The sequence below is a fragment of the Neolamprologus brichardi genome, chromosome 5 (genome assembly GCF_056152115.1).
Source record: "Neolamprologus brichardi isolate AB-2024 chromosome 5, ASM5615211v1, whole genome shotgun sequence".
Taxonomy (NCBI): domain Eukaryota; kingdom Metazoa; phylum Chordata; class Actinopteri; order Cichliformes; family Cichlidae; genus Neolamprologus; species Neolamprologus brichardi.
In genome coordinates this window covers 13117994-13133929 of record NC_142108.1, presented here as the reverse complement: position 1 = coordinate 13133929, position 15936 = coordinate 13117994, and the positions used below count along the sequence as shown (strand labels likewise).

The 15936-nt window shown below is 39.9% G+C and overlaps 1 protein-coding gene across 1 annotated transcript; it reads right to left on the bottom strand.

Annotated features, from left to right (window-relative positions):
• Window positions 1–538: 538 nt before the first annotated feature.
• timeless (timeless circadian clock) lies at window positions 539–15225 on the bottom strand. Its single transcript, XM_006784331.3, has 30 exons — window positions 15090–15225; window positions 13887–14028; window positions 13644–13797; window positions 13199–13313; window positions 12994–13056; window positions 12778–12879; window positions 12529–12684; window positions 12295–12428; window positions 11761–11848; window positions 11486–11662; window positions 11062–11279; window positions 10878–10981; window positions 9510–9679; window positions 9141–9266; window positions 8211–8362; window positions 7828–7925; window positions 7623–7749; window positions 7298–7499; window positions 6758–6894; window positions 6393–6472; window positions 5288–5411; window positions 5109–5191; window positions 4805–4959; window positions 4378–4606; window positions 4180–4248; window positions 3896–4014; window positions 3438–3675; window positions 1382–1433; window positions 1225–1289; window positions 539–1135 (listed from the first exon to the last, which is right to left on the bottom strand). The coding sequence occupies exons 2-30, from the start codon at window positions 13969–13971 to the stop codon at window positions 1014–1016; spliced, it is 3744 nt and encodes a 1247-aa protein (XP_006784394.1). The 5' UTR covers window positions 13972–14028; window positions 15090–15225; the 3' UTR covers window positions 539–1013.
• Window positions 15226–15936: the final 711 nt, after the last annotated feature.

Below are 15936 nucleotides of genomic sequence, written 5' to 3'. Positions count from 1 at the left end.
CTTTAACCTCTCAGCTTTAAGGACTCCACCCACACATGCTTAACTCACAGCAGTGTCTGTAGATTGTCAGCTCTGCTTCTGGCTCTGTGGGATGGGGGCAGAGCAGATGCTATGACAGGAAGTTACTAACGTGGTCCAGATGTGAGGACAAAGACCACCTCCAACCCAGCTGGAAAACGTGGATGACTAGAGGCGGCGACTGCAGACTAGATGCAAGATCCACACGTGGAAGGAAATCGAATCACACATTTATTCTTGGGATTTTTTTTTTGTGTTTTTCACAAGTATGACTGAACCAAAGAAGAATTTTTATTTTTTCCGGCTGTCTTGTACATCTCTGTAACTGTAAAGCCATTTTTTTCAAAAACTGAAAGCCACATTTGAAAGCAATAAAGAGAAAAAAAATAATAAAGAGAAAAAATTAGTCTGTGTTACCAATTCTATACTTAATTCTTAGTTAATAACATGTATACGCCCCCTAGTGGTGCAACAAAGGCCGACGCACAACAACAACAAAAAAAACCCTGCCAGGAAGCCATTTTTGTATTCTGTCAGCAGTGTGGTTTTATTAATCAGTACACTTGAATAGAATTATGAAGTCTCAAGTCAACATTGACAAGAACTTGAAAACATACAAAAGACTTGTATCATGGAACAGCATTCAGATAAAAAGTTTAATCTTAGAGTAAACATGATGCACAACCTTCCCAGCATTGTTTGATATCTATTTGGGAACCTTTTAAGAACATATGTAGACTAACAAAATTAAAGACCAGCAGAACTTCGTTAGTAGGAAATGCCAATAAATTGTTCACTCGGAGAACAAAAAGAAGAAGTTTTTTTTTTTTTTACACAGGCTAATTTTCCATATGTTCTTTTGGGTTACTTTTTTTTTAGTATTCCATTAATAGTTTCTCCTGTCTGGACTTCAGGCCTCCAGCGGGCTGCGTGCAACATGCGGGACTTTTAATGCATCTCCCATCTGAAGTTTTACAGCCCATTAAAGGCCGTCTCTAATCCTCCTCTTCATCAATTAAGACCACGCGTCTTCTCTTCACAGGAGCAGAGATGTCCTCCTTGTCTGAATCTTCATCGCCATTTGTATCCATAGCCGCTGCAGTAGCGGAGTCTTTGTCTGCAAAGAGAGCAACGTGTGAGCGAAATGATCAAGCTCTGTCATAATCAAACACCAGTGAACCCGTCAAACAAGCAGGAGCACAATACCGTTCTCCTCGTCATCGTCCAAAACTCTGCTTCTGTTTCTTTTAGTTGAGGTGTTGTCCTGGGAACTGATGTAAACATGGATATTTAAGGAGTTAATGCTCTGAAGATTTCCCCCTTATGTTTACTAGTTAATAAAAATCATAGGATGAGACCTCACCTTTCATTTACATCATCTGTGTCATCGACAGGAGCGGCATCTGACTCAGGAGCTTAAAAACAAAACAAAACACAACAACAACAAAAAACCCAGTATGAACACAAGTCACATCAATGTAATTACTGCTCCATCCCCAATTAACGCTTGAGACACTAAGTATTTTACCAGCATTGCAGCCATTTCCCATCCTGATTCTAACGCAGCTGTACTACTTCACCCAAACTGGCACAGCAGAGGACTCTCATCATAACATGTGGTTTCTGACTTTATATTATGTGCACGCTGCTTTTTTCTAGCAATTTCAGATGCAACTACAACAAAAACATGTTTGGCATAACTTGCATAAATAAAATACAAGGCATAGCCAAAATATACCCAATACAACATAGCAGTGCTTCACAGACAGATGATAAAACTGCTAAATAGAATAGGAAGCACATTCAACATTAAAAATTAAACTGAGTTTTATATAGAGAGTAGAAATGAAGTCATCATCAGTGCAGCTCTGAGACCAGGATTCACCATGGCAACAGGTAAATAAAGAGCAAAGCCTCCATTCAAAAAACTGTCATTTTAGTCAGTAATACCTGTTAAGTTGAATTTGTACTAGATGAAGCTGGAATCCTAATTTTACATTTATTTTGTTTTTGTAAATCAAATTAGTCAAACATAACTTGACAGGGACAAAGTGTAGGTGACTCAAACTGAGGATAAAAATCTGGAGAAACAGCTAAGACAACGTTTACCGTTTGATCTAGGGATGCAACGATACCAATTTTTTCAAACCGATACGATACCGATACTTGGATCTGAGTACTTGCCGATACAGAGTACAAAAACTGATACTTCTACCACACACCCACACACACACCCACACAAACACCCCCACACACACACACACACACACACACACACACAAATGCAATGAATTGGAAGACAGGTTTTATTTTATTCTCTGCCGATAAAAAATAAAATCTTACTAAAAATGACCACAAAAAAATTTCAAGTGAAAAATAAGCACTTCTGTTAAATTATTGCGGAGTCTCCACATTGTAATTTAACAAAATATCACTGAACTATTGGCACTGTCTCGAGCTTTCAGAATAATAAATAAACACTTCTGTTCATTTATTATATTTCATATTGCAGCCCGAGTATGCTGAGAAGACGGTGCAATCCTATGTTTTCCACGACAGGCATTGGCTGGTCATCCAGAGCGATAAAATGAGTCGAGCCTCTGTTATTTTAACTGCCCGTGGATTTTCTCTTGACATTTTTCATCGCTTTTCCAAAACCTGAGTTAAAGTTGGCTGTTGGCTGTTCTTTTTAGGTATTCTAACAACTAAACGATTAAAAAGCGCTCATGTGAGGGAGTCAGGGAAACTCCGTTTGTTGAAATAAACCTGCCAACAACCAGGTTTAGTTCACAGAGTCTGCTAAGTGACTCAGGGATGAACATAAAAGCCAAAATTTCCCTCATCTCACGGTTAATAAACTCAGAGTCGTTGGCCAAACCTGCTTCCTGGCATAAGGCCCAGCTTCCACTTCTTTGGTTTGTTTTATATTCAGTTAAGTTTCCACTGTCTAGACTGCAGACCTCCAGAGGGCTGAATTCACCCCCCAAACCACTTTAGGGAGCTTTTGTTTTTCTCAGCTCCTGTCTATGGCTTTTACAGTGTACTAAAGACGGCAGCTAATCCTAATCCTCAAAACATCTTCTGTCTTTGCTTCACAGGAGCAAAATGACCCTCGATTTAATCTACAACATCTGCATTAGGCAGCTGAATTATTTTTTCAAACTTAAAGCTTTGTTACTTTTTTCCTAAACTCCAGATGCAAACAAACAGTGGTCAGTTCTTCACAACCTATGAGAACAGTGCTATTGTAACAGATTAACAGATTAAACTACTACTACTACTACTACTACATTAATTATTACTCAAGGTTACTGCTACATTGTTGGCTATGTGACAAGCTAAAGTGCTGTAAGCTGTAATTAAATGGTTTAATCCTAGACAGAAAAAAAAAAATCAGAAAATAAATCTGCCACATATACCTGCATCCTCAGTGGTGTATCGTTTCCTCTTGCGTGCAAGCAGCAGAGCTCTCAGGGCCTGAGCTCTCTGTTCATGAGACATGTCCTCCTCTTCCTCCCCACGGGGTTCCTCTGCTGGGCTCCTGGTCCCATCTTGCTCATCATCATTTTTAGGTTTGTCCTCCTTCGGGCTGAGAGCTGCAGCCGCACTCCGGAGCTGAGATACACTGATCTTTGCAGGGATTCTCCAGAAGGACTCCTAGTTACCAAAAAACAACAACAAAAACCCTTTTCAACAACACTCACCTCAAGTTTTTTCTTTTGTATTTAATGTAGTTCTGTGTCATTTCTAAATATAGATTTCTCTAATTCAGCCCAAACTACAGTCGCACAAAACAGATTAGGAGTAGGACTACAGCACAGAATAATGTCACATGACTCATTTGACAGTGAAATATCACTCGCATGCAAGCACACACCTGTTCATTTGCAGGTGCTCGCATTCCCAATTTGCGCAACAGTCGTTGGAAGCTCTTGTTTTCCATGGCTTCTTCATTTGACTCTGTGAACGGGGCCAGTGGAACGGGCTGAGACAAACCTGGGAAACGGACCACAATCATTTCAATATCGCGCCAAATAAAAGTAATTACAACATGCTTTAAACGCACTGTGCAGCATGCATCTATATCTTCCTAAAATCACCAACAGCAGAAAAAACAATGTCTGGAAAATGTTTTTTTTTTTTGTTGACAGATGCACTCACCGTCATTTTCACGATCATCTGCTGTTTTGTTCAGACAATTCTGTAGCCACAACAAAGGTCCAGACATGCCTATGGGGGGAAAAAAAATCCAGATTTTAATAACTTACTACAAACATTAAATCCACATCATCGCATTACATGTTATCCATTCATCCTCTCTGATCAGTGAGAACATGGGCAATCTGGCCTTTGTCTCACCTTCCTGTTTCAGAGCATACACCATTTTCTCTACATCAGGTCTCCTTTCTCCTGTAGAGTGCATGCCTTGGCTCCTCCTGCCACCATTTAGTGATCTTTCACTTTCCTGCTCTTCAAGGTCCTCTGCCTCACTCTCCTCAGACTCATCCTCTTGCTCATATTCATCATCTCTGTCCACAGAATCATCCTGGGTGCCTTGTGTGAGTTCAGCCAAGAACTCTTCTTCAGTCTGCATCAAAAAATTTGTTTAAATTTATTAAGAAATTGACATTTCTTCAAATATAATTCATTTGAACAAATAACATCTTCAATTCAATTCAATTCAATAAAACTTTATTGATCCTGAAGGTTGACCCCGAAACAAATCTTATTTGTTCTGAAGTTTTTAATCTCTTATATTTTAAGCATAAAAGACTAAAGTAGCTACCATTCCTTTTCCAGTGCTCTTCCCGTGAGCACTCCGACTTCTCTTCTTATACAGTTCTCGTCTCTCAGACACCAGGCCCATGCTGAGCAGCTTGTCCACCACACGTGCTCGGGACCGCTTAGCAGTGAGCTTCTTCATGATGTTACCCAGCACATCTGTGAAAGCAGAGGTTTTATCAGTCAAAACTGGACACACATGCTGTGAAGTATTCATGCTTAATTTACTGAGACTGGAACAGAGGACAGATGAAAGGTAAAATTTTATTTTTCTGTCATGCGTTTAAAAATAATAGAATATCTCTTACCATCAGAGTCTCTGTACTCCTCAAACAGCATCTGCAACTCCAGCTCCTGCTCTTCAGTCCACAGAACAATTCCAGTACCTTTCCTTTGAATATGACAAACATTCTTTAATGGCAGCCTTGTTTAGTGTACAGTGTATTATTAGTTTGCATTACATCCTTCATTGAAAATAAGTACATACTTGGGTTTCTTCAGTTCTTTAGCATTGTCCACCAGGCGCATATGTACCAGCTGCGTCACTACCTGACGCCGAGTGCGGTTGCTGTTGCTTAGTAATGGCAGAAGAGTCTCCACTATGTCTGGCACTATGCACAAGAGTCAGCAGTCAGAAGCTTCAAACTTCAGTGCATCATGTACAAGTATATTTAAATGGTAAATGGTAAATGGACTGATTCTTATATAGCGCTTTTCTACTCTCTCGGAGCACTCAAAGCGCTCTATACAACATGCCACATTCACCCAATCACACCCATTCTCACAAGCACTTTATCTATACTTAGTGCAATTTAACTACATTCACACACATTCATACTCCGATGGACGCATCGGAGAGCAACTTGGGGTTAGTATCTTGCCCAAGGATACTTGACATGCAGACTGGAGGAGCCAAGGATCGAACCACCAACCTTCCGATCAGTAGGTGACCTGCTCTACCTCCTGAGCTACAGCCACCCCATAACACACAGTAACTTAGTAACTTATAACAAGTTTTGGGTGTAATATACTCTGTAACACATCAATGTGGTCACATTACTTTTTCAGTAACGTATCACTTACTTAACTCAGTAATCATGTCACAGTTAGAATTATGTTGTTATGGTGCTCCAATGGTTCAATTATTAATAAGCTGGTTTGACAGTCAAAAATTAATTAAAAAGCTATTTCTATGTGTACATATTTCTACAGTAGAACTGCAGTAACAACTGCTCTAAAGTTACTTTGGGTGATTTCTAAATTTGCTTTGCAATAAAAGGTTTCATGTGTGTTATTATTAGGATGTTGATTTATGTGTGTGGGACTACAGAATATGATTTATTTTAACTGGCAATTATGTAACTGTGTATTTCAGGCCAAGTTATAGAGTAACACAAAAGGATGTAACAAATACTGTAACAATTTCATTTCTACAGTCATTAAGTAACTCAATGCATTACTTAAAACAAAACAAAAGAAAACTCCCAAAAGGAATAAGTAATATTTAACATGTTCCTTTTTTTTTTGAGTAATGACCCCAACACTCCTTATAAGAGACAAGAAAAGATGTGCAAACAGCAAACAAAGCCAACCTTCAGAGTCACGGTGCTCCTCGTAGAGTCTGCGCAATTCCTCTTCCTCCTCTTCAGTCCATGCTGGTCTCTTTTCCTCTCTAACAGATTCACAACAATGACATGCAATACTTCAAATTATGGACATAAATACATATGCATGCTTTACAATGTTACACATGATATGACACATGAACCGTTTTCACACATGAGCAACGAGAAAGTAATTGGGCACACAAGGGGCGCTGCCTAGAAACATGAGATTATACTCTGTATTATAATGTCTATAATAGTTCAGGGCTGCAGTGCACATGTGAAAATGACTTTACATGAACACATGTATTAAGTCCATGTAAATAGAACGTGAAAAAAAGAAAAGCACCCACTCTTTGGTGTAGCCTTCTGTCATCTCACGCACAGCTCCCACATTTTTCCAGAACAGCAGCTCCACATACGCTTTATTGTTCTGTGCTGCCAGTGAAACGAACCGTTTCACTAAATATTTGCCAAGAGTCACTAGTTCCTGTGATGGAGAAGAGGAAAAAACATGTAAGCGATTGTGTAATATCTAAGCTGTATATCAACAGCTTGCAGAAGAAAGTGTTCTTTTTAATTGCTAGATATCTGACATGCCAGGTGCCCTCCGGTGTTATCAATCACAGAAGCTTCCCACACCTGAATGTAACAGCATCCCCTCCCTTTAGTGCATGCTCTGGCTGCACACCAGGCAACCTTACTTTCTTCTACAAAGAGCGCTTCAGACATAACTGATTTATTATCCACTGTCAGGGTAGTCCCTGAATGTGGATATTCTGGTATCAGAATTTAGCATCAGTAGGAAGCTCCCATAGTGAGCTATCTCACACAGATGTCAGAGAAACTTAACTAGGATTACCAAACGCTTTCCTCCAGTGTTGTTACCCTACCTGGTAAGCAGCTGCAGCAGGGTCATTTAAGATTTTGTTGAAAATGTGGAAAACTGACAACTGGAAGAGCAGGGCGTCCATTTTAAGGTCAACAGCCAGGCGGTGCAGCATTCGAGCAATGCAGTGGTTTGTGTGTGGAGTGTTTTTTGAATAGGATTTCAGCAGGAGAAGGTACGGATGAACAATACCGGGGTTGGCAAATCTGTGAAGACCAAGAGAAGGGGCAAACTTCCCATTAGGAAAGTCACAGAACTGTATGCAAACAGACTGTAAGGCAACATTTAGCATGGAGCACAGTACAGATTGGCCACAAGTTACTTCTCACCTCTTGATAAAGTCTAGAAATTTGAACTCTGTTTCAGAAACCTGGACAGACTCCAGCTCTTCCTCTTCCATCTCTGGCCCATCGTCCTCCTCTTCCTCCTCCTCCACCACAGCAGTCTGAGATGACCCTGAAGTCAAAAGCAAAGGTTTGAATCCTGCATGGAGGCTTTTGCACAAGAGTGATAAATATACACTTTGATACTTACTTGGCAGTTTGGCTTGGAGGATCTGCTTAAGGAGTTCCAGTTCCTCTTCAGGTTCCACATCAGCTGAACCAAACACATCTCCCTCTGGCCACACCTCTCTGAGCATGACAAGAAAGGAAAAAAACAAACATTTTCCTAACTACACATGCCTGCTTAGAAACTTAGGATAACTGAAAGAAAAGTCTAATTTAATAATTGAATAAACAAAGTCATTTTTAACCTTTAAAAACTTCTTCTAGAAAAGGCATTTTTCATATCCACATGATTTCAAATTGAGTCTCTAATGCAGTTAACTTCAGAAACTGTGTAAATTTTAAACATTTTGCAGTGGCCACTATAAGATTTAAATTAAAAAAAATAAAATCATACTGAGTTTTACTGACCTGGCAGCACGCAGCAGCCCCAGAGCTTCTGGGCCCATTCGAGCCAGCAGAGCATCCTGCACTCTCACCATAGCCTCAGTACGCTGATCCTCGAGGGGAGTCTCAGACGTGGCATCAAACGGCACTAAGCTTTGAGTTAAAGATTCAGACAACTGCAAACAGAGGACAAGAGGAGACGCTGAGCGTGAGCAAGTTTGTCACATCGATATGTTTTTGACATTTTTAAGACCTCTTGTCTAAAATCAGCTCTGAAACAAAACTTTCTCTCTGCTACTCCTGATAATAATATTATAATATACTTACAATGCAACAATATTGGAGTGTGTGTGAATATAAAGCACGTAGACATAGATAAAACAGCTATATGGATGTGAGTGAGATCAGGTGCCTGAGAGCAGAAAGGACTCTGAATGCTCACATGGTGTAGAAAGGTGCTTTTTAACTACCAGTCAGGTCTATAAGCTTCTAGATAATGGTAAATTATTTTGTAACTTTCCAATCTCATCAGTAAATTTTAAAACAAATAATCAAGATGTGATTAAAATGCAGACTTTTAGCTTTAATGTAATGGGTTTACTGAATCATCTGATTAGAAATTACAGTCATTTTAAATACAAAGTCACACAAAAACTTATGGATATTATTCAAAGGGTCTTCTGACCTTTCCAAATTTTTACGGTTGTGCTGCCATTACTTATTTTGTTGAGTCACACCCGGCGACATCGATACTATTACATTTTCCCCCAAAACAAAATGATTCATGTGTCTGCATTTAAGAAAATTAGGTTGATTTGTCCCATTATTCTTTTTGGGTATAAAAAAGTGACATTTTTTTAAAGTGAAATTTCCTGTGAAGTAATTTTCCTAAAAACAATTTCATGTTTCTACATAACCAAAAAAACATCTCTTGAGGCTGAGCTTCACACCAACCTTAAACCCTGCACCCTTCAGCTCTTCCTCCACAATCTTCCAGGTCTCCTCCAGGGCCTCTGGACTAGTTTCTGGAGCTGCCTCCTTTTTCTTACCTTGAGACTTTCTCCGCTTCACCCTCTTCCTCTGAAGAGTTAACAGAGCAAATGTTAACATTAAAAAAAAACAAAAGCAAGTGAAAATAAAATAAACAATAAAAACAAAGGTGAATCAAATAGACCAATACTGCAAGGCCGGGATGGTCCATTTGGTAAAGTAAATCCGTTGGGCATCTTTCTTGGCCTTTAGACAATAATTCTGATGGCAAAAGAACCAAATGGGACAGGCGAAAAAACAAACAAACACTGCAAATTAAGCACAAGAACTTACCTGCACCATCAAGTTTCTGCGGCCTTTGCAGAAGCGCTCTAACATTCGCAAGAAGAGGTGAGTTGACTCTACCAGGTCTTTGAGGTAGGATTGAGGTTGCTTGGTTTCATCATACTTTCTCAACAAGGTCAGGAAAATCTCTCTGTACTCCATCAGGTAGAATATGTTGCCTAGAAAGTGAACGCAAACAGATGAGACAAACTCTTATAATCAGCCATAAACAAGAATTAACACCGGGGATTGTCTTAGTGGTATACACAGTTGTGTACAGAAGTTTACATCCACTCATGATGGGCATGAATGTTGTGGTTATTTTTGGATTTTAGCAATTTCTGTGAGTTGTTCTTTTTCCAGGTTGGAATAATTCTACAGTATATGTCTTGGGTGAATAAGTATGAATTTATATTTCAAACATATACCACTAATATCTGGCTCATATTGGTAACGATCCTCTAGCTGTTGATTTGAGGGGAAGGGGAAAAATTGGAGGTAGTCCTCCTTGTTAATTATTCCATCCACTTTGTGCAATGTACCAGTACCACTGGCAGCAAATTAAGTCAAGTTTGAAAGCCTTACCTTCACTCCTCCATACATACCTCTTGACAGCTCAATCTTTGTCTCATCTGACCCTAAAACCTTTATCCAGAAGCCTTTGGCTTGTCTCTCAGTTGATGGTGATGTAAAATCCACTTCACTGTGGACAGTGATGCTGGTCTTTCAGCAGTTTCTAGTTAATGGCAGGCTTGAGCCTTGAGGTTCCTGGGTTGTTCCTGAACATCCTGACCAATTTCCTCTCATCTGAGGGTGACAGCTTGGGTCTTGTTCCAGACTTTGGCAAAGTCTGAATTACTGATCTTAGAATCTGCAGTTGTTTAGAAATGGCTCCAAGAAATCTTCCCAATTTGTGCAAATCTACAATTCTCCTTAGCACGTCTGTGAAGTTCTTGGACTTCCCCATTGTACTTAACAATTGTCAATCCAATGAGTGCTATCAAGCAAATCCTTTTCATGCCAGTTGTACTCAATCATGACCATGAACGAGAAATTAATAGGCCTTGGCGAGTTGAAAGTCACTGTAAAACCTTCAGCACCACTTGTTAAAAGAGTGTATTAGTGGTACATATTTGAGACCGTTTGTATACTTTTGACCCTGCGTGGTTCAGAGAAAATCCAAAATAAATTAAAACTTGTGAACTCAAGTCTTGTTTTTTAAAATCATTTAAGATTTATGCTGTACAAAAGCCCAAATTTACCATGACATTCATGCCCAAATGTCTGATCACAACTATGCATATACTAGAAGACCATGTGAAAAACTGTTCCCCTTGAACAAAAGTTATATATAAACTTTTAAACCTACAATCTTACTTTTAATGACGCTGGAACTCTCCCGGATGCTTTCATCCTGCGATCTGTCCATCTCATTCACAGTTAGCAGCAGTTCTTGATATGCCTTTAGTGCCAAGTGCATCCTAAAAGGAACAAATCGCAGCAGTGTTGGGCCGACTCAAGTATTCGATTCCATTAACCAGCTTCTAAACGATCGCCTTACCTGCGGGACCAAGAAGTGGCCTCTTTCCGGTCTGTGAGCAGCATCTCATAGTAGTTGGTAATGTTGCGCTCAATAAAATGAAATGCCCGGATTGACATGGTCTCAGAAACCAGGTCGGCACGGAAACAACTGCCTCTGTTGAAAGCCATGAAAAAGCTTAGTGCCCACAGGTAATAGGTCTCATCATGTTGCTGAGTCTGCTCACGAATGAGACTTTCCTGTTGAGAAGACAAAGACAAAAATCTGGTGAAAACAAAAAACATTCGATGCCCTTTTTGGCTGTTTTCGATGGTTTTAGATGTCGAGGTAAGAAGCATCTTCTTGTTCACAAAAAAGCATTTTAATAATTTAGCTGAGAAAAACTTGTGTTCAGCATATCACTGTACATCTATACAAAAAAATAAGACCCGTAACAGTGGCCGACCTTAACGAGGTACATGAGTCTATTGTAGCAGTTCTCCAAGAAGTCCACACAAAACTCTCGCAGGAAAAGTCGAACATTTAAGGCCGAACGTCGCTTCTCCCCACTTTCTTGGGCCTTTCGATGCCTCTTGGGAACACGTCTCACTGCTTTGCCAATGTCGTGAGTGTAATTTTTGAACTTAAAAAAATAAATAAATAAAACAGACACAATAAATTTTTTTCTCTTAACACAATCTCTTAATGGAAAGATTTCTTAATGGAAATTTAACAGCTCACATTCTGAAGGTTCCTGTGATAGATCACATCTTTGTCCCCTATTGCCTTCAGTCCTTGAACAACAAAAGACCCACCGAAGCGAGAGTGTCTAAGAGGAAAACAACAGCATATACATTGTGTCTCAGTGCTGAGGATGCTATAGTGTTTTTGGGAACATTTTTGCAAGCATATAATGACATTTACCCATCCATCTGCACTCATTCTAAACCAACTTGTTGCAACTCCACCATGTGTCTTAATGCTATGCTGACTTTTGCCATGACACTATTTTTTTTTACTGCAACTCTTCTGTAGCTGCACCTCACCCAGAAGTATTCCTAGTTCACAGATACTTCTAATGTAATACACATTATTGTGAACAGTCCAGAATTGCAGCAAGGAAGTGATTTTGACTGAGAAGTTCAGAGGTTCAAGTTGGAACCCTTGTTTACCCAGGACCTCCCACCCATCACCACTTGAAAATCTATGTGCATTTAAACTCTTCTGTAATTGGGAACGGTAAACTTGGCACTAAAGAACATTGTGTGTCTGCACCTGGTCCCTCTTTGTAAAGTGCGAGAATGTTTCTCTGCATGCTCCTTCTGCCTCAGTGCCTCCAGCTCATTGGAGTCCTTCTTCTTCTCTTCTGCTGAACGAGCATGGCCGGCACTCACCAAAGCTTCTGGAGTCTGTAAAGAAAGAAAACAACAACAACAACAAAACCCACTGAAACAGAGAACAGCTAGAACATTTAGATGTGCACTCCCAAAATGGATCTTTCTGTCTAACCTGGTCTCTGAACATAAGGGAGATGATTTCCAACACATGCATACTCCACTGCTGCTCACTCTGTGCTGAGGCCAGGAACTTGATCAGGTCATCAAAGCCGCTCATGTGAATGGCCCACAGCACTCGATCATGGACACTGGCATCATCATCCACTTTCTGCAAATAAAGGATAAAAAGAGAGAGATTAGGGATGGGTAGAACTTGCAAAGCACTTATATGGAATCAGCATAATTCTTTTTTAAGTCAAACCTTCTCTTCACTGGGGTTTGCAGGTACATGAAGCACATTTCTAACCAGCAGCAAAATCCTCTCTATCAGCAGGTTATCTTCTTCCTGTCTCTGCTCCCAGTCCTGAGTGACCAAAGGTGAGGATGCAGACAGAAATGCATGAAGAATCAGAAGCATTTTTACTCTGACTGGAAACTGCTCAATGAAAACAAAAATCTGAACAAGTGAAATACTCACAAGTTGTAGAAGGTTGTACAATGTCTCACTCAAGATACAAAACACACTCTCACTGGCAAATGCCTGAAAATGAAAGATAACGATAAAGTGGCATCAGTGATACTTTTATTGTGTGCTTTATAAAAACATTGGCTGCAAATATTTTGTTTGTAATTACATAAAAAACACTTTTTATAAAATCCTTGCGTTATTGCTCTTCAAATACCTCCTTATAAGCCTGCAAATGAGACGTCACTTGCAAAAAGTGATGCCTGAACACTGGGTCATCTGGGACTTTACCAAAACAGAGCATGGCAGGCTGCGTGAGGTTGACCATGAGTCTAGAAAAAAAAAAGAGAGAGAGAGATTTTAAGTAACAGATTTTTTTAAACAAACTTGTATTGACAGAGAATCAAATTGATTAATTTTCTAACAATAATGTGTCACCATAGTAACACATGTTACACGAATTGTATTAAAGGACAGTATTACTATTTTTATTTGTCACTGTCACTTACCTATCAATCAATCTTTACTCCAGAATCAAAAAACATATCACATAACACAAAAATAAGATAAAAAATATACCCAAATAACCTTCGCTAAAATACAGATGAGGATATTTACATATACACATATATTTTATAGATGAGACTTCTCAGGATTCGTACCTGATGCAGGCATCAAATAAGGCTTTGTCCTGTCTGTGCTGAATGATAATAGGCAGAAGGTCATTCTGTACAATCTGGCTTTCACCCAACTGCTGCCGGACATCACGGGCGTCATCTTCATGGCGTAAATAGCGAATCAAGTCTTTCACACTCTCTGTAACATAGAGACAGGGCAGCTGTGAGAGGACTGTTCTGGATCAAAACAACAACTACATATATATTTACACTTCAAAAGGGACTCACCTAAGCAATCAGCCTCCTTGTGATAGGTGTCTCCCTCCAGGTAACCTAGAGCACTGCAAGTTGCCAAAAGTTCACAGTTCATCATGAATAAGTCCACACACCATCAGGGTGCCTTGAGTTCCAGGGGATCAGCGTAAGTGACCTAAAATTGTCAGAATAATCACAAAAAGCTCAACCTGAAATAATTGCTCCTTACAAACAAGGTTAGCAAAGAGCGTCTCAAATGTGTCCTTGAAGTAGATGGCCTACAGCAGCAGAGGACCACACTGGGTGCCACTCCTGTCAACTAGGAAAAGGAAACTGGAGCTACAATTACCACAAGCTCACCAAAATTGGGCAAAAGAAGACCTGAAAATGGTACCTGGTCTGACGAGCCTCAATTTCTGCTGCGACATTCAGACAGTAGGGTCATAATTTGGTGAAAACAACATGAAAACGTGGTTCAGGCTGCTGCTGCTGGTGTAATAGTGTAGAGGATATTTCCTTTGTATGCTTTGGACCCTTTAGTACAAACTGAGCATTGTTTAAACAACACATCCTACGGAGTTATTGCTACTGACCCTACCTACAGTGAACCCATCTACTGATGGATTTTTACAAGCAGGATAACATCATGTCTTAAAGCTCAAATTATCTCTAACTAGTTTCTTAAACATGGCACTGAGTTCACTGTCCTGAATCCAACACAGGATCTTTAGGTTGTGGTGAAACAGGAGATTCTCATCGTGGATGTAGTGCCACCAAATCTGCAGCAAATGTATGATGCTGTCATGTCAATAAGGACCAAAATCTCATATGAATTTTTCCAGCAGCTTGTTGAATCTATGAATTAAGGCTATTCTGAAGGCAAACGAAAGTCCAGGTACCAGCAATGAGTACCTAATAAATAAAGCGACACATTTTTGCATATACCTACTCAGCTGTGTTTGACTTGATGACCTTGTTAAGTGTGTGTCGGTACAAACTGAGTGCACTCTAGCTTTACTACAATTACTACTACTTATTTACAGGACCTGCTGAAGAAAACTAACTTATGTTATTGATGGCATATTTAGAGCTGTATACAATATACTTATAATACTACTATGCTACTATTTCTGCTAAGACTGCGGTCTTCCTTCAGATCGGTAATCTTGTGTCAGAGCAGCTACCTTAGCTTTTACGTTTCAAACAGTATAAAGAAAGTAGAAACAACTTACTTACCTTCTAGGTCGTCCAAATGTTGTTTCAGTCGCTCCTTTTAAACAACCACCAGCGCATTTGGCGCTCTCTTTTCTAACAATATACGGCTGTTTTCCACCTGCAGTCACACAACTGCGACAAACCGGACAAGTCTCGCGCCAAGACCGCGAGCGAAAACTCTGGAGGCGGATGTAGAATGTCGTCACGACGTGGAGTATCTGTGCCCTGAATTTTGCCTTTCAGGTAGCGCCTTTTTAAGTTGGGGACTGAAAAAGGAATGTACACCACTGACATGGCTGTGTTAAGTTTAAGCGAAGAAGCTTAATACAGAGATTTGATACAGCAGGATTAAAGTATGGCGGAATCAAAGTGCGCGAAATGTGTGGAAAACAGCTGCAGTCTGCGATGAAGGTTCGCCTGGGAGGTGTCACTCGGGGAATAGGAGCTATAACTAAGGGTCCTGTGTGATGGATATGACCGTGTGCAAAAATGCTAAGAGTTGCATAAATTAAACCATTAGAATTTATTTTAAGCTGTCATTGACTAATACCTTTGTGGTCTTGCTCCCAGCTATACCTCAGCTCTCTTACTACCCGATTCACGTACATACTAAAAGTAGCCAGATCGATCCACATATGATATCATGGATGCCAAATATTGGTATCGGAACTACTAGCGTAATAGGATCGATAGTTTGCATCTATCCTCTAATTTTATTATGCAACCCACTTCACACATGTGAAAATTGCAAAATGCAGGTTATGGAGAGATTACATTCATGGTCAAAGGAGCTTGCAAAGAAAAGCGTCTGGACTTCTTTAAGTTGCCCTTAAAGAAGTCCAGACGCTTTTCTTTGCAAGCTCCTTTG

Coding starts and splice junctions, on each gene's coding strand:
- timeless (XM_006784331.3), bottom strand. CDS start 13,971: ATGATGAACTGTGAACTTTTGGCAACTTGCAGTGCTCTAGGTTACCTG. Junction 8,363..9,140: donor TGAAGGGTGCAGGGTTTAAG/GTTGGTGTGAAG, acceptor CTCTGTTTGCAG/TTGTCTGAATCTTTAACTCA. Junction 6,895..7,297: donor CTGCTGCAGCTGCTTACCAG/GTAGGGTAACAA, acceptor TCTCCATCACAG/GAACTAGTGACTCTTGGCAA.